Source organism: Hibiscus syriacus, unplaced genomic scaffold (genome assembly GCF_006381635.1).
Source record: "Hibiscus syriacus cultivar Baekdansim isolate YM2019G1 unplaced genomic scaffold, ASM638163v2 tig00002919_pilon, whole genome shotgun sequence".
Taxonomy (NCBI): Eukaryota; Viridiplantae; Streptophyta; class Magnoliopsida; order Malvales; family Malvaceae; genus Hibiscus; species Hibiscus syriacus.
In genome coordinates, this window is record NW_024061957.1 from 1,620,249 (window position 1) to 1,645,863 (window position 25,615).

At 34.1% G+C, this 25,615-nt stretch overlaps 3 protein-coding genes across 4 annotated transcripts; all 3 read right to left on the reverse strand.

The window, feature by feature from the left end:
- Positions 1–275: 275 nt before the first annotated feature.
- On the reverse strand, positions 276–7,517 carry LOC120165761 (guanylate-binding protein 5-like). Of its 2 annotated transcripts, XM_039175207.1 has the most exons (17): positions 7,342–7,517; positions 5,997–6,099; positions 5,408–5,477; positions 5,258–5,296; positions 5,065–5,182; positions 4,926–4,983; positions 3,927–3,991; positions 3,771–3,777; positions 3,628–3,688; positions 3,112–3,171; positions 2,985–3,004; positions 2,835–2,900; positions 2,267–2,434; positions 1,877–2,134; positions 1,175–1,387; positions 566–837; positions 276–451 (listed from the first exon to the last, which is right to left on the reverse strand). In XM_039175207.1, the coding sequence occupies exons 1-17, from the start codon at positions 7,428–7,430 to the stop codon at positions 298–300; spliced, it is 1,821 nt and encodes a 606-aa protein (XP_039031138.1). In that variant the 5' UTR covers positions 7,431–7,517; the 3' UTR covers positions 276–297. The 2 variants fall into 2 exon arrangements, with proteins under 2 accessions (XP_039031138.1, XP_039031145.1); XM_039175214.1 differs by lacking the exons at positions 5,065–5,182; positions 5,258–5,296; positions 5,408–5,477; positions 5,997–6,099; positions 7,342–7,517 and having other exon boundaries at positions 3,771–3,826.
- Positions 7,518–12,498: 4,981 nt separating this feature from the next.
- LOC120165843 lies at positions 12,499–14,698 on the reverse strand. Its single transcript, XM_039175284.1, has 3 exons — positions 13,726–14,698; positions 13,435–13,627; positions 12,499–13,286 (listed from the first exon to the last, which is right to left on the reverse strand). The coding sequence occupies exons 1-3, from the start codon at positions 14,149–14,151 to the stop codon at positions 12,685–12,687; spliced, it is 1,221 nt and encodes a 406-aa protein (XP_039031215.1). The 5' UTR covers positions 14,152–14,698; the 3' UTR covers positions 12,499–12,684.
- A 6,445-nt stretch (positions 14,699–21,143) lies between these two features.
- Positions 21,144–24,771, reverse strand: LOC120165852 (pyruvate kinase isozyme A, chloroplastic-like). The gene is made up of 6 exons (XM_039175292.1): positions 24,100–24,771; positions 23,933–24,026; positions 23,188–23,381; positions 22,920–23,041; positions 22,172–22,650; positions 21,144–21,822 (listed from the first exon to the last, which is right to left on the reverse strand). The coding sequence occupies exons 1-6, from the start codon at positions 24,637–24,639 to the stop codon at positions 21,521–21,523; spliced, it is 1,731 nt and encodes a 576-aa protein (XP_039031223.1). The 5' UTR covers positions 24,640–24,771; the 3' UTR covers positions 21,144–21,520.
- Positions 24,772–25,615: the final 844 nt, after the last annotated feature.

A 25,615-nucleotide genomic window follows, 5' to 3' on the forward strand; every position in this document is an offset into this window, starting at 1 on the left:
GCTATTAAATAAGTGTCATTTGAAACAAATCAAATTATATATGATAATACAGATGATTTTGTGTTAAGAATGGTACAGAAAAAAAAGGTACTATAAAGTTTGGCTGCCTTCCTGGCTCATCATCTTCTCAGTCAGTCCCGCCTTAGACTTTGACTAATCTCATATCAGATAGAGGAACCTATCGAGAACAAAAAACCGATTGGCGCCGTTTCATACGATAACTAAAAATATGGAAAAGGCTCGCCCAAGATGATTGTTCAAAAGCATACCAAACTAAATGGCACGGTCGATTCTTAATTAATCCGATCTTGATCTATTTGAACCACTTTTCTGATGGTTGTTGTACAGAGGTAAAAGCCACGATGACGATGACCCATGTTTCCTTCTTCCCAGATAACACCGGCAATATAGTATCCCTAATGCTATCGTACAAGCAATGGGAATGGCCCATCTGCCAAAACAAATAGAAGCATATAAGATATGAACAGAACGGTTGAGAAGCATACAAGAACAAGCAAGTTTGTATTGAGATGCAAGTGAAGGCATTTATGTTATATATTATTACCTGTCCAAATCAAGGATAGGGCTATAAACAATGGTTTCCCAAGTGGCTACGATAACGTGCCACACAGGGTTGTAGTAAAGAGACTCCGGTGACCAGAACATCCTCGTATATGTCTCTAGGAAGATAAATAGTACCCAAGCTGCCATCTCAACCAATATGAATTTTATGATGAATCGACCAACCACCACCATGACAAGGGAGAAGGCCACCAACCAATTGAAGAGCCTTTGATTATATTCCTTGATAAACAAAGAACGTGCCTTTCCCATCATCTGCAATATACATCAAAGGAAAACACATTATGTAGCAAAGACGTAGGATAATACGAATTGTTGCAATTTGAATGACAATGCACCATAAACATATCTTTTCCGTTTGATAGGCAATTGAGATTATTTTGGTTTCAGTTCCACCGGTAAAAGAACGAAAGAAAGTTATTCAACATGGACAACAAACTTCAGTAATTTAAGCATTAAATCGATTCAGACTCATTCGAAATGCTATCTAGCGCTCTTAATCAATAAAATTGAATGAACCTTCAACTTTCCAGCTAAATATTGCAACATAAGGAAAGAAACTGAGAATTGAACTGCAAAGGATCCTGATTACCTTCATCATCCTTTGCTCGTAATTTACTTTTGAAGGCCCGACACACTCCTGGTCAAAGCTTTCATTACATTGCTGGAAACCTGCACTAAATTTTGCCATAGAAGGAAGTCTAAGAACTTGAAGCTGGTCCATTGTGTCCTCGCATCGGGTATATAGTTCTTCACAGAGCCTTGTGGACTGATATTCATTTGCCATAAAGACATTCTTATATGCCTAAAAGAAAATTTTCGCATTAAGGATATGAGAATTACAAAAGTTTGTAGTCTAATAGAGCGGACTAAATATACAAAAAATATTTAAGAGACAGACTAATTACTTTTAAAATCCAGATGGATATATGTATCAGATATAAGAGTATGCCTTGCATGATAAAAAGCTGAAATCCAAGATTACCAAACGTGGATTTCCCATCAAAATAGAAAGTTAGAAGCCTAGGAAAACTCAAGAAATTTCATAAAAGGTAAATATAATGTCTTTTAGTAATCTTTTAGTAAAACTACTCGTATGATTTCCATCAAGTTTTCTACTAATTTTCTTACTTGCAAAATCTCCTTGTACCATCAGTAAACAAGAATTTGAAATGTTGATAAAAAGAACCAAGAATTTGAATGCCCCAAGTAAAAAAAAAACTTTAATGAATGAATTAAAAATATCATTGATAAAAAAGAAAAGGGTAATGCAACTTAAAGTGCCAGTCAGTACCTCCTTCATTCCTTCATCTAGTTGCTCAGCAGATTGCTTTGCATGGTGACGGCCAAAATGCTGTTCATCAAAAGCATTCATTGCTTCCTCTCGGGATCTTTCATGGGCATCATGTAAGGATTGCTCCGGCATAGGTAAACCTAATTTTGTCATCTTTTCATTGTATAGCTTCAAACACCGGTCGATAATACCTTTATTGAAAACCTCTACAAGAGAGCCCGTTGATGGGATCTCCCCTTTATTCAAAGCATCAAGTATCTATAAGATTAAAAATAAAAATGCATATTACTAAAGCTTAAGTTGGACATCAATCAATCACCAATGACTCATTTAAGAATTCTCTTCCTAAACACCAACTTAAAAGGTCTGAGAATGCGAACATAAACTAACCTGCTCGAGAAATGCTACAAATTCCCTTCCATTTAAATGCTTGCCCTGCACAATCTTCGGGCGTATAATACTAGCTACAAGCTCTTTCAGTTGATCTCTTTTCTTAACATACATGGGATCAAGGTCATCATCTTTCAGTTCACAAAGCTTTGTTCGCATGAGATGAGGCTATAAGTTCAAATTTCAAGCAATTAGATGCTAAATGTTCAAATATAATAATAATTTTATCCATTTACCAACAAATAAAATAGATACACAGCAGAAGGCTTATATGCATTCCATCGTCCTAAATGTCTACTAGCGCACACAAATGTCTTTGCCTTTCATACACCACCACACAAAACAAAAGGTAAATATTGAGCATCACTATGATTTCTAAAAAGTCTATATAGATATATGATGTCATAAGTCTTATACTCGATGTCTGTTATAAAACATTTATGCCATACACATCAAACATCCATTTATTTTTTCTGTTCAGAATGACAACAGCAGAGGGAAAGGGGAGAAAAGGGAAAGAGCAAAGGTAATACTTGACGAATAAAACAAACACATTTGAAAACCATACTTGTGGTAAGCTAAAAGCCGTGCTGTTATCTCCCATGACAGCTAAGGAGTCCCGAATCTGGTTAACCTGATAAAGTTTGAGGAACTGTGAAATCTCTGATCCAAGAATAAGTCTAGTGATAGCTTACAGGTTTGGTCATGGAAGGAATACCTGATCAATATTTTTGTTCCCTGAAGATACAAAAGAGACACACCATCATAAGATTATCACAATAATAAAGCAAGATTAACATAAAGAAGCATTTGTCCAACAATGTAGCAGGACTGAATAAACTAACCATCAGTATTAGGGACATGTCTAAGTGCCTCATCTACCATTTCTTTCACTGATTTTCCTTCTGTATAAAACCCAGAAAAATGTCAGTGAATTGCCCCTATATTGTAGGGAAGAGGCAACAACTAATGATACACACTTTATCTAAAAAAAGCATTGAGTTCAGATTTGCTCTCATTAACAATAAAGAACTCTAATCTAAATGGCAAAAAAATAGAAAAGAGATGCACAAAGAAAGGAACGTCTCCTAAATCTTCCACAGCACTTTAATCTTTAAAAGAAGATTAAGAGTATAAGAATGGATTGAGACGAAAGTTTAACCAGACAAACATACATGCTATTAAATCAATAGTAATCTGATATAGAATATAAGCTAGAAAGGGATAACTCAGATGCAGTTATAATGTTACAGGCGAGGCAGTGCAATATAAGCTAGCATGCCCAAGATCATTCACATTTAAAGTAGCAGGGCCTTATTAAACTTCATAAATCATGAGCTGGAAGACAATTATGAACTTACGCAGAAAATCACGCTGGATAAGCCACAAAAGTTTTGCAGGTTCAAAAGCAATGTCTTGCCCCTACAAGAATACGGTTCCTCATGAATTATCACAGCAAAACAGTACAAGCATAAATATGAAAAATATTATAGTTCAAAGTTACCTTCACTCTGTTCTTGATGAAATTTGGGTCAAGCAAACCACAAGACTGGTTAGTATCCATATTGACGGGCATTAAAAGTAAAATACACCAAGCTTGCTCAGCGCATGTAATAAATTGATATTACTTTCAATTCAGCACATGGAAGAAGCTTCAAACCTTCCATAAAATTCTTCAGCAAGCTCAACAGCAAATGAAAGTCTAGATATGTCAGCTTCACGAATCTAATGACAGAATGGCACAAAGAAGTGTATCGATAAAAAAAATCAACCCATCAAAGGCAGCTGCTATTTCTATGCTTCAACATTTTTTACCCTCACAACCTGATGCACAGACTGCAATGCTAAATAAAGACCTTAAGGCTTTGCTTGATTGAGTGGAAAAATGGAAGGATGGAAGAAGTGGAAACAAAATAACATTTTGTGTGCGCTTGGTAGGAAAGCAAAATGAGAGGAAAGAAAATGAGAGGGATGATAGTTTTCCATCCTCATGTGTAAAACCAAATCATTCCAATTTGGAAAGAAAAGATGAGAGAAATGTAAGCTAGTTCAAAATCACGTATTTTTCAAAGTTTAATTTCTTCTCATTTTTCCATCTTTCCTACCAAGCACACCAATGGAAAGAAAAAGTGTCTTCAATTCTTCCACTTTTCTACCCTCAAAATTTTCATCCTTCCAATTTTCTTTTCTCTACCAAGCAAAGCCTAAATGCTAAAATTCCCAGCATCACGTTTATAAATGTATAGTCAGAATAGTCCTTAGAAAATAACAGGATAGCATGTTAAATTTAGCCAAGAAGAGGAGGCGCCTTTGCAGAATTTCTTATATTGCAAGAATTTTTTCTATTTAAAATAACATTTCACGCAGATAAACAATTTTTCAATTTATACTTTTTTTTTGTTTTCTTTTTTATGAATCAAACATGTCTTAACCCCAAGAATCTCACACCTACTTAACATATAATATCTAGCAAAACCAACATTCATATGCAGTACCCTAAAGCAAATTTTAGTCAGAGAACAATTAGTGCATAGTGTTGTTGTCCTAATTTTATAACTCAAGAAACACTTAAAACTTATTGAATTTAACTTGAATTATAATGGTTAAGAAACTTTCTGAATAAGAGCATCTAAAACCAAGTTATAAAAAATTAACTAACCGTCTCAGGCAGGTTATAAATTAGCACAGAGCTCATAACAGTTGCCAATGCAAAAATCCTGAATCCACAGAAATCAGAAAGGCAATATAACTAATTATTTACCATATAAAGAAAGTTGAAGTACATACTCTGGAATTACCTATCATCATACACATTTGACTTCCCGACACTTTCAAAACCCTCAGTGTCAAGGTAAAAAACAGACGTTCTTACTCCATCAATATCCATTTCTAGCGGGGTTCCCCAAACCCAAATCCCTGATACAGAGAAGTGTAAACATCAACTGTGTAACCATTATGCATAATTGTAATATCATCGCAGTCTTTTTTTACCCTTTGTTTTTGTGTCACGCATGTGGCCAACACCAAATCCTGAGAGGTAAACAGGAAAAGCATAAACAACACAACAAGTCATCAAATAAATCTCGACTAAAAAAGTAAAAGAATGTTAAAAGTCACAGAAAAGTAGCATATAGCACTGACCTTCATCGCAAGATAGTGAAAGAAGTTGATTTAGCAGAAAAGATTTTCCAGAACGGTAGGGACCAATGACCTGGATGTACAAAGATTAAGCGTTGTAGAACGAGACCAACAGAATTATTCTTGAAATGCAAATTAGGTAGATTGCGGAAGTTTAAGTTTGATGTGAAACCATTTACTGTCAACCAGTTTTCACCCAGACCAATGAAATCAATGAAGATATCAATAAATATTGTATGATTTGAATCCTATACATAACAAAGACTTCCACTATGATAGCTATAAATCATCAAAACTAATGGTGTAGTGCAACAAATTTCCCCTATTTACCTCTCATCAAGATTTCAACACTCATATTCAGGATGAATTCCCCAAAAATCATACTAGTATTTCCATAATATCAGCATTTCTTTGATTCTTTTCTTACTTACCAGGGTTGGAAACGGGGATGTACAGACATTACCTCTTCACATTTTCAGTCTAAATAATACTTAGAGTCTTCTAATTTCTTTGTTGGGACATTCGCTTTTGCTGTTCATATTTTAAACTGCCAATTCATACTAGATATCTGAGAATGGCATCTAAAACTTACAGCAACTGCTGAAATTGGGGTAGTTATTCTGCTGATGGCTTCCAAGCCTTCCTTTGAAAGTCGAAGCTTCGTATGACCAGGATCAGGCTCCACGATAGGAAACCTGTGTATAAATTTAAGTAAAAGAAAAAGAAAAGAGACCAGCTTCAGATAAAAGTAAACACCACTTTGTCCATTCGAGAATATGTGAAGTTATTGCAAAGGCATAAACAACTAGCAGGCCAGTTCTAAATTCAAATCTGGTTCCAAGAAGGCATTTGTCAGTCACATTTAATTTACAATTAAAAAAAGAACTTTCCTGCAAAAGCATATATCTTTTAGCTAATATTGAGCATATGCCCAAAAGGTTGGCTACAAGAGCACAGTAAGTTTTATTGAAAAAAATGCAACTTCATGCATTAGCATAATGCTTATTCAATGAGCTGGTAACCAAGCATCCAATGACTATAACATTCGTTCAGAAGAATGGATAAGAAACTCTCCCCTATATTAAAACAACAAAGCTCATTATTTAGAAATGATGTAAACCAAGCACGATCCTAAGGATTTCATAGCTTCAGTGCTTCACTTCTTTAGTTGCACTACTACATCACAAACTATATCAACAAATGCTGCTTTACACTCCAAAATTGAATTGCCTCATCGTCTATAATTCCTTGTGCTTCCAGTATATAGAAGTGAAACATTAAAATAAGTTTTAGTTCACGTAAACATCACCGCTGAGCAAGTACCGTTAAAGCGTCAATACTAAAAACATCACTTCATCAGAGAATCAATACCGCGATACTATAATCCAACTAAGCAATGGCATATTAAATTTGACTCAAGCTGTAGTCTTTTCTTTTCAATATTCGTTTTTGGTCATTCAACATGAAGTTGCCAATACTTAACATCCCATATAACATCAACCCTCACATTCATCATTCTAAAAGTCAATGAGAGCTTAGCATAAACAGAGAGGTCAACAAACTTGGTTCGAAATTGCCTCTCAGAACATAACTTCTAGTTATATTTGACACGGACATAAAACTAGTAATATGATGGCAGCTAGTATTCAAGCCTAATTGTATTATACCAAATCAAGAACACATCCAATGAAAAAAAAAAATTAAACGAAACTTTAAGTTAATGTTCTAATTTATTAAAAAAACTAATTGGCGGCAATAGCTACCGATAAATCAACAATGTGCCAGCAAGATGTTTTTAAAAAATGCAAAAGGAAGTGTCTCGTTTCAAAGCTAATAATAAACAAATCATATCCTAATAAACTCTTAACTACTCCTTGCAACAAAATCAATTCAACACAGCATCAAAGTTTAAAAATACAAAAACAAAGGGAACTTACGGTTGGTGAAAATTGTCAATTGAGGAAGACCCAGGCTCCAAAAAGAGGAGAAGAATCGAAAAAACAAAGATCCAATAAGAAGTCTCCATTGTTAGCAAAGATCGCTATATTCCCCAATGCAGATATAAGAAACTGTACGAATAAGGCAAACATGAAAAAGAAGAGAAAAAAGCGATTTGAAAATAAAAGAGAAATAAATAAATAAATAAATAAATAAAAAGGTAACGGCAATAATGGGATCTTACGAGACCCAACAGATGGGTGTACGTTAAGAATCGTGAACCCGCAAGAAAAGAAATTTCAGCTGCATCTACAGACAGAGAGATAAAAGTACATACGAAACCAAGAAAACAAAAAGAAGGAACATGGAAATAATCGTGGAGCCTAGAGCAGGTGATCCATGCCTTTTCGGATTAGAGATTTTTCTTCTTATTTTCTATGTTGGGAAGTGGAAGGAGCGGTAATAGGGTTTAAAATGAAAGAAGAACGGTGGATTTTAAATTAACGGTGATGGTAAACTTCAACTTGTGAACACGCTGGTGGTCAAATACACGTGGTTTGTTGTTATTGGTGAGTTAACAAAAGTTCTTCTCCTATTTTTTTTATTGTTACAACTCTCCGTATTAAGCTTTTTACTATGAGAAAATAATCTCAGTGATCAAAAATATTTTATAATATACGATTTTAATCAAAAATATTTTATAATATACGATTTTAATTCATTTTTTTGGATTTGCCAAAATGACGAACTTCGACACGTTCGCGCGAATACTATCTTTTTAGAGAAAATTCTTAAGAAACAAATACAATAACACCAGTCGTTGCGATTTTGGACTATCGCAACGAATTTGGAATAAATCGCAACGCGAACTTGGACTATCGCAATGAATTTTGAATAAATCGCAACGAATTTGGAATAAATCGCAACGCGAACTTCGACTATCGCAACGCGAACTTGGACTATCGCAATGCGAATATGTAAATCGCATTGCGATAGTCCAAGATCGCGTTGCGATAGTCGAAGTTCGCATTGCGAATCTGGAAACTGATTTGCGATACCGGAGATCGCGTTGTGAATTATCGATCGCATTGCGATTTAGTTAGTCATTTTGACAAATCCAAAAAAAGTTGATTAAAATCGTATATTATAAGATATTTTTGATCACTGAGATTATTTTCTCTTTTACTATTTACCATCCGACATTACTATTCATCTCTCGTCATATTTTGATCAATTAATAATTATTTATATATATTTTATTATGATTATTCAAATATATTAATTTTACTTGCAGTGTTTTCAAAAAGATTAAATATTTTACTATTTACACTTTCCTCGTAAAATTTAACAATTTGTATCGTCTTATAATTATATAGGTAGAGATATTTTACCGTATAAACAAAATGAGAGTGACAATGATCTGCAAAATCAATGGAGAAGAGTTCAAACACGGTGAGGTTATTATTAGCATAAATAATAGTAATACCAAGTAGTATCTCATACATAACAAATCACAATTGGCACCCATGGGGAAAGAAACACGTGTGACTATTCTGTTTGTATAATACATACAAGTTGTTATACGTATTAAAACGACAATGATTGGTGTAAATATTCTTAATTGAAATAACATAATTAATTGATAGAGGTATGATTACCTCAGTCCAATTCTTGAAAGATCTAATCGTATGTATAGAGGTATGATATTCCATTATATCAAAACATTGAACATTCTTATTATAATATACATCACAGTCAATCGCATGTTAACCAGCGTTAAAACTTTTATATTATAATACATTCAAGGGTGCAAGTTGAGGAAGCTATAACTAAAAAACCAGGAGTGAGAAGGCCACTAAAATCATTTAGCCCAAAGTAGAACTGGAAGCGGACACTTAAGGCCTTAGGTTAGGGCGGGGAAGCTTCTTAGCCCATTAATTATCCCTCAACTATCATTCATTGCACTCCTTATTCCTCCCCAATCATTTCTTTTAAATTTTCAAAACCAGTCTTAGGAAATTAGTTTTCTCATTTATATGGAATAAAAAAATAAAATTTATATTTTTGGTATTGTTACACATTAACACACTGTGATTGGTGACGTAGATATTAAAGTAGAATTAGAAGGGTTGTATTAGTGGTTCATCAAAGTCCATTTACTATGGTTGGACTGATAGAGAAATCCCATAGCCCATTCATTAAAGTCGTCTGTTTAACGCATCTACCCCAAATAAATCAGTAGGAAAGCATTAAGGAGTGGTTTGTTTTATGGGTGGTTACTCACTCGATTTCAACCTTTTCTTTTTGGTTAAGGGGGTCACACTTTGGAGATTTAGCGTGTTGAACAGGACTTCCATATTCCCCTTTTCTCAAGTCATGCCTTCTTTTTCAAAGTAAAATGCTTTCCGCCACTGCCCAACTTAACCCAGGTTTGGAAACAAATTAGCATACCGTCTTTCACCCAATATATTTCGAACTCTATTTAAAAATTTTCTGTTATGAATTACGTGAAACGTGTTGGTTCAAGCAACGTCCGCATACATGATAAGTGTCAACGTGTATCTAAAAGAATTTGGTGGGTTTCAAATCCCATATAAAAATAATAAATTCAAAGTAGTGAAGCAATAAAATCCTCTCAGAACTCGAAAACAACACAAGTAATAAATGAAAGGAAACAATGAGTCACCGTAACATTTGTTAATGGGAAGAATGGTCCAGATATTACGACAGTAAGAAGGGGCAGAGATAAGAGGGGTGTCTTCTGGATCATCGGGCAGAGGCAAGGAACTCTCGCGTCCCACCCACCGACACGACCACAATTCACTTTTGTTTTGTTGTTGCAGTTCAAAACTCTTACAGAATGAAATTCGAATGCATGTAACTCATGATGGCTAACAAAACAAAAGCTTTGAAACTCTCAATACCATCTCTGGTCTTACATAATCAAATTAACCGACGTTAGCCGTTGCAACGGCATGGCCTGGTCCTCGGATGGTCCCCGTTGTTTTTTATAATTCTAAGTAACAAAGCTACCGAATCCTATTACCTACACGTACATCTGTACACGTATGTAACAAAGTAGGCATTAATTTCGAAAGTACAATACACCAATCAATGTAAAAGCATTTCTTTGGAAATAAAAAAAAAACACGCTTTTTTTTAAATAAAGCAGACATTTTGGACCTAGATGTTTCTGCGAGTCCGTGAAGCTTTTTCGGGAGACTAATTTTCAAAATTTAACTGGGTGAAAGGAATCACAGAGACGATAAGAGAAAAATTACGGACGCCAGAAAATGCTAGATCGACTTGTTTACCAGCCCACTAAGGTAGTAAAGCTTATGAATATTAAACAAATACCGGTGTCATTGCTACATTATACTATTTCCATCCCCGATAAAGTTCATTGTTGTAGATTACCACTTCTTTTATATATAACTAGGTTCCTTTATGTTAATATACTTCTGCAAAACGTTCTCTTTCTTTCCTTTTAATATACAGTGTTCAGTTTATGAAGCATGTGATAAACATATATGCCCTTTTATAATTAAATTGTTTTCCTGAACTGCAAATCCCAAGATAGTACGGTGGACCTCCCAGGCAAATAAACGACAAGTTTTGGCGCATATTAGCAGGAGCATATAGTCAGAACATCATGCGCGCAGGATAAGAATAAAAGCTGAACTTGAGAAAAGAAGAAATTTCATTGCGACCGATGCGAGTCAGTTTAGTTTTAACTTTCGGTGGATAAGCCGACAAATATAGCATTTTCGTAAAATTTATTATATACATTAGAGGCTAATGAAGATGCTTAATTCAATATCAAAAAGAAATCAAAACTTCTGGAACTAAAAGAGTGAGGGATGCCGAGAACACGAATATCTTTAAATAAATGATAAAAAGAAGTTAAAGATTTTGATGTTGTCATCAATTGAAATTGTAGTACGCGGGAAGGAAGCTCTGTGAATTTGTTCAAGTCGCTGCATTCCAAAATTCCAACCCACATTTTTTTTCCCAGTTACTTGCGGTAAATTTCCAAATTTTGGCCGTATTGCAGGTAAAAAGACAATTCTGAACCCCACCCACCACCCAGTGTGGAACTAATTATGTCCTTAAATTCGGGATACACATAGGCCTGGCTTGTACTAGAGGCAGGCTCCATAAATTCTAATGGATTTTTCTTCCTCTATTTTAAGCTCTGAACCAATAGTTAATGAACTGGACCTCCTAATCTAATCTCCAATGCCTGGGAGGGACCATCACCCGACCGAAACCAACAATGCCTCCGCCCTCAACGCCAATATTTCCCCTTGCAGACAATGGGGAAAAACAAAGGAAGAAACCGACATAACGCCATGTCCATCAGGCAATATTATCAGAATCGGAATCATATATACACATAGAAAAGCCAACTACTACACATACAAAATAAATAAATATGTCACCAAACACAGTATTTGGACCGACAGGAATTAACTAAAATTTGGAATTAGAATAGCTAATTATTCCTTCTTCCCGAATCTCTCAGGCTTTATCTGATACTGACGTAGTCTTAAATATAATTGAACTTCCGGGCTCGGTCGCATGTCATTCGATAAGCAAACGTAATATGAGAATGGGAGTGTTATTAACAAATCAGCCAAAACCATGGATCATAATGAAGAAAACAGTAACATAGAGGTATTTCAATGTTCAGGCTACACCAAAACCATCAACAAAATCAATAATTCAATCCAAACCACGCAGGCAGGGTAAATAGTTACAAGATTAATTAGTGCCATCAACAAAATACCTAGCAGGGGAGGGAGGTATTATCAATTGAAGCAATTAAAGAATAGCTTAGGCCTCCTAACCTAAAAATCACAGCGCTCGAGAATGCACGAGCCAGCCCCTTCCATCATCATGAAATTCAGTACCTTCAAGAGAAGAACATTATTCAATATCACAAACCGGTAAACTATAATAAACATATGAATTAAGGGAAAGCACAAGTGATGGGTCTTTAGCTTTTTTCCTGTTTGTTCTGATTCCACGATTCAAAGATCCCTCGCTGCACCAGAAAATTATACAGAAGTATACCAGACCCCAAGAAGAAGAATAGGAGATGAGAATTAAGAAAACTACACTTGGTTTCAAGAAGAAAGAATAAGGAGGAACCGGCTTAAGAACAAAATTTCTAATTTGTCTTGTTTATCCATTTATATAACAACCTGATTTCATAGTAGTAGTAAAAAATTCAGAGATCAACCCTTACATATAAAAAACAGAAGGGGATTTAAACAGTTAACCGTAGTATTTGGTTTCTCTAGTAACCCAAATGGGAAAAGAGGGGGGGAAATAAAAAGTCAAAATTCTCTCGGTCCATCTTCGATTACTGAAGCTAAACCAGTCACGATCTTAATCCCAGTCTGTAAGCTTCTGGGTTTTGTCTCAGGTGACTTCCACTCTTCTTTCTCCTCCTTTTGCTCCCCTTCGTCCTCGGAGCTCTCAGATAAAAAAAATATGGACTCGCCCAACTCTGCATCTCCAACCGAGTTTTTATCGTTCGAAATCAATTCGATAATAGGTTGATCTTTATCCTTAGTTTTGGCATCGAATTCAGATCCTTTAAGTGTCCCAATTGTGGGTGTCGTCGTGGATGTAAGCGCAAGTGCGGGTGAAGGTGTCGCTCGGTTATAAGGAGAGAGCCATTTGGCGCTGACATACTCAGCTTTGCGCCATGGAGGAACATGCAGTCCCTTCTTCCTCAGGCTCTGCTTAGCCGCCTCGGAAACAATAGCAATTATCCTCTGGAGACGATCAGCTTTGCCTATGAAGATGAAGGGAAGCATTTGAAGGATTGATTTGTAAGTCTTTGTTGATCGGGCAATTTCGAATTCTGATCGGAAATCAATGTCGATCAACAATCTCTCCCCGTCAATCATCACATCAATGTATTCATATTCCCCTGCTTGTTAAAATAACAAGATATTATCATTTCAGTAATCTAAAAATTAGTAAAAAAATGTAAATTCAAACCAGAACAGAGGGAAATGGATAGCACAACTTTCCCAGAAATATAAAGATGTTTCTAGAAAAGGAGAGAGAGAAATTACCGGCGGGATAAGAGGGAGATTTTTCCCAACGAGATTTGCAGATAGAAGCATCGTATCCAACAGCCAGTAACCCATCAGTAACAATCTTCCTGCAGTAATCATCTTTCCGTTTAGAAATTTTGTTCTTCTCCATAATCTTCGCGGTATGAGCCAGCAAATTCCTTTCATTCACACTCCCACAAGGAATCAAACTCTATTCCATGAAAAATGAAAAGGATAAAACAAATTAGAAATATATGTCATCGCTTACAACAAAAAAATGTTTTAAACAAGGCAGAATTATTGCTTTACCTTCAGAACTTCAGACGTTTCAGCCGAAGAAGTGAGATTGGAGTCACTAAAACCGAAGCTATCCATTTCGTCTTCGGAGCTTTCGTTGCGGTTACGATTGAAGCAGTTAGGGCGGTTACGATTACACCTAACCGCACCAGATTGATGTTTCTCGTTGTTCTCTTCGATGAAATTTTGCACCATCTTTGCCAAGCAAACGGAATTCGGCTCGAACTCCGCCGTGCATTCTTTAGTAAAAGGCAGCTCATCGGCTGCAACGGCATCCACCTTCTCCGCCGCGGAATTTCTCGGAACGCTAGGAAACGGGCGCTCGAACAATCTCTTTAGCCTTGATTTCACCACCGGCTTTACCGTCTCCAAACGAGGCGGCGCTACCTCTTCTGAAGGGCTGAAATCGATAGGTTGGATTTTCATTGGGAAAGGCATTTTTCTCAGCTCTGGTAAAAAGAAATGTAAACAAAACCCCTCTTCTGCTTCCACCGGTACCACGACAACACTTCAAACTCTTTTTGATACTCCGCTTGGGCTACTGGAAGACATGTGGCTTTGTGATGAGGTCAGTCAAACGCAATCAACACAGAAATTCATAAACTTTTCTGAGGGCCAAAAATCAATGCGATTCACCAAGACTCGAGAGTCACAAGCTTAATTAATATATACTAATTTGCCTCTATTTTGCCTGACAAAGCATCGAATGACTTCAAAACTCTGCTAAATCTAAGTTGTTTTTGCCTAAGGGTTTTTAATTTCTTTTCAGATACAGTTAAAGTTCCCGAAATACACGACGGCACGAGGATGTAACGTGATCGCCTGGGAAATTAACGCGACAATCATCAGTGACCAGTGGCTCCATCTTTGATGAGCCTCTTCGGTTTTCCGATGAACAATCGCCGGAATGATAACGGTATTTAAGAAAAACGATTAAATAAAAGTGTGGCGTAGAAAGCGTGAAAATGGAAATGAAGGTGGTGTTTTTCGTTTGGCATTGGCAGAAGATTGGCAGTGGAGGGCATTATAAAGGGCCGGTTATGATCGCTGACCAATTTTTTACGGTCACGTTAAAATCCTACGTGGCGGAAGATTGAACCCGTTGATTTGAGGGAGCGTGTCAAATAGTGAACCCGGTTCGGTTCATTAGAATGAGTTACAGCATGCCACGTATAGTAGTTTTAAGATAAGGTGCCAGTCGGAAATTTCTTGATTGCCCTTTGACTAATATTCTTTTATTATTTGACAAAAACAATTTTATATTACTAGTTTATGAGATACGCGTGAATTTGTTATCATTTTGTATCCTCTCTCGTTCAGCCGTCCACCCAGCCCACCTCCTCCTCTTTCCCTCCATTCTAACTCCCTTTCCCGTCAGCCCCCTCTCACCCATCCCCTTACTCCCTTCACCTCCCTCCCCTAAGCCGGTCGCTCCCCACAACCCCCTCTCGTCCTCCTTTTTTCTTTATTTTCCTTCTTCTTTTACTTAGTAACATCTTTTAAAAATGATAGGTCTTTAATAATATAACATTGGAAAACAATTCAGATAGCCTGTCACATAAATAAATACATCTTTTTGAGGAAAAAGTCTTTAAAAAGACATTATCACAAAGATGAATTTTCGCTTTATACGATAAAAATAAATGTATTTTGAAAATTAAATATTTGTTCTGTATCATTTAAAAAAAAAGTTTAAAAAAAATATTATTTTCATAATTTAGCCGCGTGTCAGGTTCTGGGCAAAGAAGGAAAATAACAGCTTGTATTGTAAAGGAAAAACGGACGGATGTCAGAACTGAAGTCACAGGAAAATTGAATGGTTGATGCAAAGAGATATCATGGTATCATCACCAAACGACAACCTTATTTCTTGGGACCTACGTTGCTCTGTTCAGGTGACTCTTGCTTCATATATGCAATCTTGTTTTTCTCTTTCTACGCCTATACTTAAATATCTATCAAATTCAAATGTAGATGTTATATTTTGCCTTAGAAACTATTTATGAAGACTTAATTTCAAACATATTTTAATATATAATATATTATAATCACGTTAAAAATATATATAAAAAAACTAATAGTAAACAAAATAGTAAGAACCAAAATAGTGTTTCCATCGATAAATAGTACATATTTCCCTAAGTGGTTCAAATCTAAGTCACTTATTGTAATTGGGCGTGAATTTATTTAAATTTAAAATTACACATGTATGTTACCTTGTAACTGAATTAAAATGTTAAAGAATAAAAATAAACAATAACAACCGTTTATATTTATTTGTGTTTAATAGAAAAAATAAGTAAAGTACACAAGAGTCCCCAAACTATGCTTAAAATGTATATTTTGTTATTAAAATTTCAAAAGTTGTATAATATTCACTAGAATTATCGAATTGTTATAAAATGATTATTGCAACATTTTTACATCATAAAGTTTGATGAATTTAACCATTGTTTTGCAATGTCACAGTGATCATTTTATAACAGTTAGATAAATTTAATGATTATTTTATAACATTTGATAGTTTAGTGATTATAGTAACCATTTGAATATAATTTAGGGACCTCAAATATATTTTACCTAAAATTGATTAGGTCATGGTTTTTTTTATCTGATTTTAATATTTGGTTAAAAATATAGGAAATTATTACTTCATGGGATTTTCTGTTTTACCTAACGTCTCAAATATACAGCGTCAATCGTATGGATTGGGGACAGGTGACCTGTCCATTTCCTAACGCCATTTGTCACACGTCAAAGTAATTTTATCAACTCTTCAAATTACGACACTTTGCTGTTGCTGTCATTTTTCTTTTTCTTTTTATAATTTGTATTGATATTATTAATTATTAGAAAGAAGAAAAAAATAAATTTGTTTTTAAGGTGGAGATTCCTGCCCTTGTTTGGAGCGGCAGGATGAGCGTATTGCGGATATTTAAATGGTTTTGGGTCCAAAGTACTGGGTACAAGGCCCATTTCGTCATTTCTTGCATTTATTATATATGACAAATTTGATTCTATTATAATTACTCAAATTAATTAAGTTGAATGAAAATTTAATATTTATTCGCATATGATGATTTAAATTTTATTTGAAACAGAAATAAATCAAGTTGAACTAAAAATTGTTTAAATTCAGATAAATCAATATAAGGTCATACCTAATATACTCTAAATTGAAATTAATTTAAACTTAGTTTTGTTAAATTTGATCCGAACCAAACATCAACTCGATTTTAATATAATAATTGATTTAAAGTTAACCAATAATTTACTTTTTAGTATTGTTTATTTTTTAATATTATGGTAAAAGTGATATTTTTATTATTCTTCTGTATTATATCGCTAGTTAAATATTATCTTTAATTATAGTTTTAGTTACAGTTTTATAGTTTAATATCATATTTTATAAGATTATTTTTTGTATTTTGTTTAATATTTTTTATTTTATTAAAAAATTAAAAGAATAAAATTTTTAAATTTAATTTCAAAATATAAATTATATGTCGTATTTATTAATGAATCAAAATTATAATTCGTAAAAATTTCCATTTTGTATTATATTAAAAAGTAACGGGATCCTCTTTTATTTTCTTACGTTCTTTTATTTAAAATAAATTGAAAATGAAGGGGGAGATTCGTCTCGTGCTTTCGGGATTGAATTAATCCAACGGTTTCTAAAAAACCAGTCAGGCGACACGTGGCCGAATTGAATCACATCAAAGCGTAGTGATAGAAGAACATAACGTCCCTGTCGTAATAGTGCCACGTGCCTTAACTAAACGACCTACATTAGCCGCTTTTACTCTTCCACTGCTTTTCCCTTTTTAGCCCCCATAGAGTCTTCTGTTTTACTTTAACACCCCCATCTACTAACCCATTTTTGAACTAAAGGAAGAAACAGTCGTTGTTTTGTGGAACCTCTTGTACTCATCCACTTTGCAGTTATTTACCCTTCCCATTTTACCACTTTACCACACTTTTTGCCGAAATGACCATCCTACCCATAGACGTTTCTCATAATTATAGACTCTAGTACAGTTATACATGAATTCTAGATATTTCTACATAAATTCCATTTATTCGCCAAGTAAAAGATATATAAATTATTTTTAATTTTAAAAGTATATCAGTGATTAAAAATTTATTATTATTATTATTATTATTATTGAAGTTATCGAGTTTAAGAATCATAAGGGTTGAAATCAGAAATTTATTAAGACGGAGTTTAAAATTATTTACTTTACATAAATATACTTTGTAATTGATGGGAGTCGAATAAATTTTTATTTATTTATTTTATTAAAAATATTTTTTAATATTAATTAATTATTAAAAATAATAATGGGCCCTTGGCCCCTAAATATCCACCAGTGAACATCATATATATTTAAATATATGAACGTTTAAAATTAAATGATTAAAAGACTTTACACAAATAATATATCGTATCACTCCGCATTAATAAAATATGAAAATATAATAAAGTAAACAATATACGAAGTGAAGATTTTTCTTTCAAAAATATTTTTTATTTAGTTTTAGATTTTAGAATCTAAAGTTTTTAAGAAAACTTAAACAAATCTATGTCGATATTATAAATAAAATCATTTTATTGGATAACTAATAAATATATCATATTACAATATAAAACCTTTTTAAATCAATTTTTGACTAACTTTTCACATGAATTGATATTTAGATATGAGATTTTTCACGATATTAATATCACTTTTTATTAATATCATTTTAATTAACTATATATTTAAACGATATACATATAATAATTAAATTTATAGTGTAGTAACAAATTTATAATAATGATATGCATATGATAAATTCATTAAGTGCACAAAATACAACATATTTATAAATTTATTATTTTAGCACGCCTGTATTTATTGTAAAGTACGTAATTGAATAAATATAACAAATAAAACACAAAACCAATTTGAAGTGGAGATTGAGAACTTACCAAGGGTGGCCAACCGCGTTGCAGATTTCATCTCCAAGCAAATGTGGAATCATCCGGAGGATATTAATTTTCTGCAAAACTACCCTAAGGAAGCTGAGGAGTTGATTTTAGCTGATAAAACGGGCAACTAAGAGGTCCATTCACCTTTATTCAACAAAAAAAAAACACAAACCCAATTTGCACGAATATGATAAGTAAATATTGTTATTATAATCATTATTAACATTATAAATCTTCTATACATATATATAGACTGAATTTAAATATATATATGTTAGAGTTTATATTCTGAGATTTAATATTTATAATCTTAAGGTAAAATTTTGAAGTTTAAAGTTTATAATTAAGATAAATAGACAATGTAGAATAAAATTTATGGTAATATTATATATAGTTAAACTAAAAACAATTTAATCTTAGATATCATCAAAATAAAAAAAAGTATAAACTCCAAATTAACATGGCATAGTAGAAATGGCAAGATAATATTGTCGCATCAAATGAACAGCTAAGTAATAATAAGTTGATCGAAATTTATCAACAGAAGGTGAGTTAGTGGGTGTGGAGTGCAAAAATGAATAGAGATACTGTTTGGCGGAGGATTTCTTAAGTCCGAAGCAAAGTCTATTATGATTTTCTTTAGGTTTGATATAATATTACTTTTAATATGATTTTTTTTATTTTGTTTCAAGTACCTGTGTATTATTGTTATTATGATTATTATTATTATATTTTCAGTAATTTTATTATTATTTTAGAAATATTTTTTTCGTTAAAAGCTATTTGGATCAATCACGATAGAGACAAAACATTAATTTTAAATAAAAATAAAAGGAAAAAAATATATACCAATTTGCTATGAAATTTGAAATGATATTGAGGTAATGATCCAGTGTTTGCTGGGCCCTGGTATATTAGGTACATGGGCTGGCACCAAGGAGTTGAAGGATTAGTTAGATTTTTTTTTTTATAAAAAATAGTCAGCAAATTCTTTTATGTATTATGGGTATTTATTATATATATATATATATTAATTAATATTTTAAAAAAATATTTATATGATTATATTTATCGTTGAATAAGTTAAGGAAATAGATTTATATTAAACCAAACATTTTCCATCGATAAATGCCATTTCTTTTGATAATTTAATGTGGTTATATGATAATATATATTTATAATCTTTTTTAATCATTGATAACACACATCTTGTAGATGTAATTGCTTAAACCCATCACTTCATTACATATGATGTTAATCAATGAACTCAATTTATTTAATTATATATAAATTTATTAATTTTACTAGTAATTTAGATATTTTGTCGATGAATTAATTATGATAACACTGAGTGACAGAGTTGATTAGGGGTCCCAATTGAGAAGAAAATGAAGGGATGGTTAAGAAAATCTGAATTCCATTGATTACCCACACTTTCAGACTTGTTCATTAGCCTTTCTATGTTATTCCTTTCCCCCCCATTAAATCTGGTATTTCGGCTTTTTCTTAAAACGAGAAAGTGATAAAATGATGAATCGCCTTGAAATTCCAGCACATCTTGTCTACTTTTAATCCAACAAACGTAGGATTCTTTGCCTCTTTTTGGCACATTTATTTCAGTTCATAGGCACTGCACTTGTACGCGTTTATTGCCGTCGACGGAAAAGATGCCCCATTCGCCTTTTCTCTTTTCTTTTTTAAAAGGAAAACAATATCACAATCACCCGATACTCTCATCATACTCTTTGGATTAGCCTCGTTTTCCCCATTACATTATTTTCTGATCCAACCCATCGTTTCATGAGAATGGAGAAGACAAACGCTACTCCCTTCACCTGATCTCCTGTCTGTTGAAATATGTTGTTTGATTCTTTTAGTCGGTATGTCTGATATTTGGATTTACACCATGCTTATATTAGTCTATATTTAGTTAATTTAAAAAATTTAAAATTAACTACCTATTTTTATCATCTACCTATTCATAAAGTTTTGTTTTGAATATCCAAATATTTTTTTCTTCAAAAAAATCATATTTGATATTACGTTTTAATCAACCACTATTACAAAATTAACAATGATGCTAACATATCATCATTTTAACAATTTTGTGTATTTCTTAACGATAGATGACTAAAACAAAACTAAAAAATTAATTTAGATACGAGTTAAAAAAAAAGATGAGTGACCAAAACAAAATCGCGGGAATAGGTTGGTGACCAAACACATAGTTTACCCTAATATTTATATGTTTTAAAGTTGTTTTATATAGTATATGATTTGTATACAAGTCTGTAAGTAAAAAAAATACGTTTTAAGTACATCAATGACAACTTTACAGCAACGCTCTGCTTCCTGCTCTATCATATCCGTGGATGCTTAAAGCCTTTGGTTGAACCCTTCATCTTTCTTACATATATGGATTCAAGGACTGACCAGGTAAATATTTACCAGAGTGTTCAAAATTCAATATCAAAAAGGGGGAAAACAATACACGATGTTCTCTGGTGCCGTCTTTCCTTCTACAAACAATGACAAGCTAAATCCACTTTCAAAAATAAAACCGTATTGTGCAAAATTTTATGCAAGAAACAGAAGAACAAAATCAAATTGCAGACGCTTGAAGAGATCTCTTAAGGTGTGCAAGCACACTGGACTCGGAAATATATGTGCTGAAAAAGAATGAGCCTGGGGTTGTGGAAGGTTCCTTCTGACGGTACATGAGCAATCCCTAATGACCAGACTTCAATCAAATCCTAACCTTACGAACTAATCCAATCATCCTATTTTAGGAACACTGCAAACAAAACACTTAACTAAGTGCACATTCCAATTCTAGGGAACCTTTATTGCTTGAATGGATTGCAAAACATCAGAGACGACAATGATAAGGTCACCCGAGTTGATCATTTCCCTTGCTTTAAGCAATGAGAAGGTCCTGTAAAGATTGGTCTCCACGTCATCTGAGAAATCAAGACGGAAAGGTATCAAACCCCACTGCAGGTTCAGGCACCTTCTGATGGAAGTTGAGGGTGTAAATGCAAAGATTGGACAATCGGGCCGATTGCGGGAAAGAAGAGATGCTGTCTGTCCAGTTTTTGTGTATACAAAGATGGCATCTGCTTTGAGTTTGTTAGCTGAAAGTTGAGAAAAAGAGAAAAACATCTTGTTATCAAAAGGGAGAAAGTGTCATGTAACACATCGACAAAACCACTGAAAATTTCTTCAACATTTAGGGCAGCTAGAACTATATTACTGCTGTTAAAGACTGTAATGGATATAATCATCACACGGTAACATAAAATACTACAGGGGCTGGGTGGAGCATAAAAAAGAGTTGATTTTTTTTTAAATTACTTTGATGAGTTTATGCGAACTTCTATTTTTTGACTTAAGCATGTGCATCACTTGTTAATAGAGAATTATGAACCATTTTAAATCACATTCAATTCAGCAGACGAGTTTAATAAAAAGAAAATTGCTTACCCATTTGCGAAGCTGTACTACATATCTCCTCAGAAATGCTAGGTGGGGTGGAAAATGACACAATTGAGGGATCTGTGGCATCCAAGTGCTTCTCCTCCCGTCGCCACTTCTCAATTCTCAAACTGACACATCTTAGCACAGCTAATGCCTTCTCAGGGAATTGACCCATGGCTGATTCACTGGAAAGCATTAGAGCATCTGCCTGCTGCCGTACAGCTTCAGAAACATCGGCAACTTCTGCTCTGGTAGGTATGGGATATTCGATCATGGATTCAAGCAGCTGGGAGGCAACAATGACAGGCTTATTCAGCTTCCTGCACAATTGAACAACCCTCTTTTGAACCGACGGGACCTGTTCTATTGGTATCTGTGCACCTAGATCTCCCCTGGCCACCATAGCTCCATCTGATGCCTTGATAATCTCTTCCAAGTTTTTCAGAGAATCAATACTCTCTATCTTGGCAATGACACCAATTTGGCTGCAAAATTGAACCATAAGAACTTCTTACATCTACATAGAAGTTTCAAAATTAGCCCTTAAAATTTACCAAAAAAAAAATCGTGTAGAATAGTTTAGTTAGAAGTTAAAAGAAAAAGAAATATGAGAGTGCATTTTGAATTTAGTAATAAAATTTTTTTTGGACACTGATGTACATTTTTACATGTGAATCATCACCGAAATGATACAAGTTTCTCAAATTTGGGTTACAGGTTAAATTTAAAGCAATAAAATGTTATATATGCTTACCTTCCCGGTGATCGAGCAGTGATATAGCTCTTTAAAGTCTTAATCACTTCAGCAGACTTCACAAAAGACACTGCAATAAAATCAACACCCTCGGCAATTCCAAAATCAATATCCAGCCAATCCTGCAAGCATCATAAATGTTTGAAAAACATATACAAATTACTTTCAATTTTTCCGGTAGAAAGTAAGAATCAAAATGTATAGCGCTTAGTAAAAAGCTTCGTGAATGCATGAAGGCAACGGCTTGACTGTTTGAAAGGTACCACACCTTTGAAGATATAGTAGGAAGCATTGCATTGCGCTCCTGAACAAGGCTCCCATTTCTCCAAAGAGTAAGATTAGCACGAGGTAATAACAGACCGGGATCTGTACACTGGCAGATCACATCTGGACCAATCTTCTCGGTCACCAAAAACCTCACCATTCCTCCATCAACAAGAAGCTCATCACCAAACTTTACATCTACCATGTACGATAAAAATCAATGTATTACACCTTAATTCTTCATAAAATAAACAAAACTGTGGCGAGTTTGAGCTGCAGAAGCAATGAAACTAAAGGTTGCATGGAAAAGATAACTCATGGTGGAAAATCAAAATAGTTAGATCGGTAAGTCCAGATGATTATGGATCTAAAAGAAGTTACAATATCGTCAAATTGGCAGTCATAGCTCTTTCATTCCCATCAAAGGTGTATGGAATGAAAGTGACAGAAAGCACAACGTGGGTTGTGATTCATCTTTAACTAAGCTCTGGTCGTTCATTGATAGTGTCCTTGTACAAATTTAATCTCTCAAAATCATAATAAGCTAAATTTAAACCAGATTAAGTACCAGATAATCCCCTGCTAAAGTTATCCCAAAACGCAAAAGGACAAAGCTTCAGTTCTGTTCAATACTTGAACTGATCAAAAACTTAAAGCTGTCCGTTTTTTTGTGTAACTAAACTAAATATAGCACATCTTGGAAGATGGTTATTGGTTAATTCAATTGAAAAAGCTTATAAAAAAATTACCTTCAGCAAAACCATCGTAGTTAACCGTAATGGTACGCTCTGGGCACGATGAAGGATCAAATGTCAGCACAGTAAACGTCCACATCTCACCGTCCTGCAAAAAACCATTAAGTTTAGCAATCACAATTAACTATTAATTAAACTACCTTAAGACAATAATTAATTACCTCTGCTTTGGCAGATTCGGCACCGTTTAGATCATCCATGTGGATCTCGCTACCTTCAGTGTCCATCATAACCGCCACGGCGAACCCTTTATCTTCGTTTAACTGCCTCACCCGCCGGATTACGTCTCTGTGCCACTGGCGGGTGCCGTGGCACATATTGACACGAGCCACGTTCATTCCTCCCACGGCTAGAGCCTCGATCTCTTCAAATTCACACGTGCGGGGCCCGATGGTACATACGATCTTCGTCCTTCGTGTGCTCCTGAACCCGTTCTCCTTCAAATCCGTTTCCGTCACCAGGTCCACTTGTAATCCTCCAGACCCCGCCATATCTACCGGCTTCCCCGCTGTCACCGGCAGCTCAGAAGCCGCGACTTTCACGTTTTCCGGCAAAACAACCCTAGAATGCGAGGTCTTCGTTTGCTTTAAAAATGGTATGGGATTAGGCACGACAATCCGAGGATTGAAAAAACGCATTTTGGGGAAATCCCGAGACTGTAACGGTGATAAGGAAGAAGAGAAACGGAAGGAAGCAGACATATTCGCCGACGAAGCAAAGGATCCGTTCTCGATTTTATTTGGAGATTACGAGGTGAAGCTGCGAGCCCGCGTCGGCTTGTTGAGAAAAGGTTTTTAGAAGGGAGGTTAGAATTTGTCAGCTCACTGACAAAATGTCCTGCTTTTACAAGTCTTTGGGCTGTTGTGTCCTTACAAAATGCAGTACCATTGGTAGATTCGCCGAAAGATATGAAGTTGTCGTTTGACCGTTGATGGAATGGATTCGGCCCGGTTATCGATTCTGAAGACGGTGGCCCATCTTGTTCCGAATTTTACAGGTAAGGCTAAGCCCTTTCAGTCCAATCTATCGACCCTTTCACCAGAACCCGTTCAAGCTACCTGGCATGAATCACATAACTACATCAATTTTGACCTGAAAACTCTAATAAAAATTTTGAATTTATATTCTATGTAATCACATGATCTGAAATTAATAGAATGATCTAGAAAAATAATTTGAAATAATAAGAAACTCTAATTCTAAATTATTTAAATTTAGAATAATTCAAGTTAAAACCTCGAACCTCAATCTCAAACGACTTTGGTCTAAAATAACAAATAATATAGGATCTAATCTAAAGAGATACAAATCTCGAGCTACTTGCACAAACTCGAAGGTCAATCTAAAATTTAAAAAAAATTAGATTAAAGAATAATAGATTTAATGAATATTTAAATAAAAAATAGACCAATTTAAAATACAATTTAAATTTAACCTTTATCGCTCAAGTTTAACTCATTTAATAACTTTATAATATATATAATATTAATTTCTATATGTTTTATATGATATAAAAAATAATCTTATTACATATATTAATATAATGTCAACGTAAGTTTTCTCTCGATATCTTTATATTGTCTTCTTCTTTCTCTTTGATTTTTGTTTAACCGGTAACGACACCGATCTTAATTTTGATTGTCGATTGTTATTGTTTTTCTTATTTTTTTCATATTA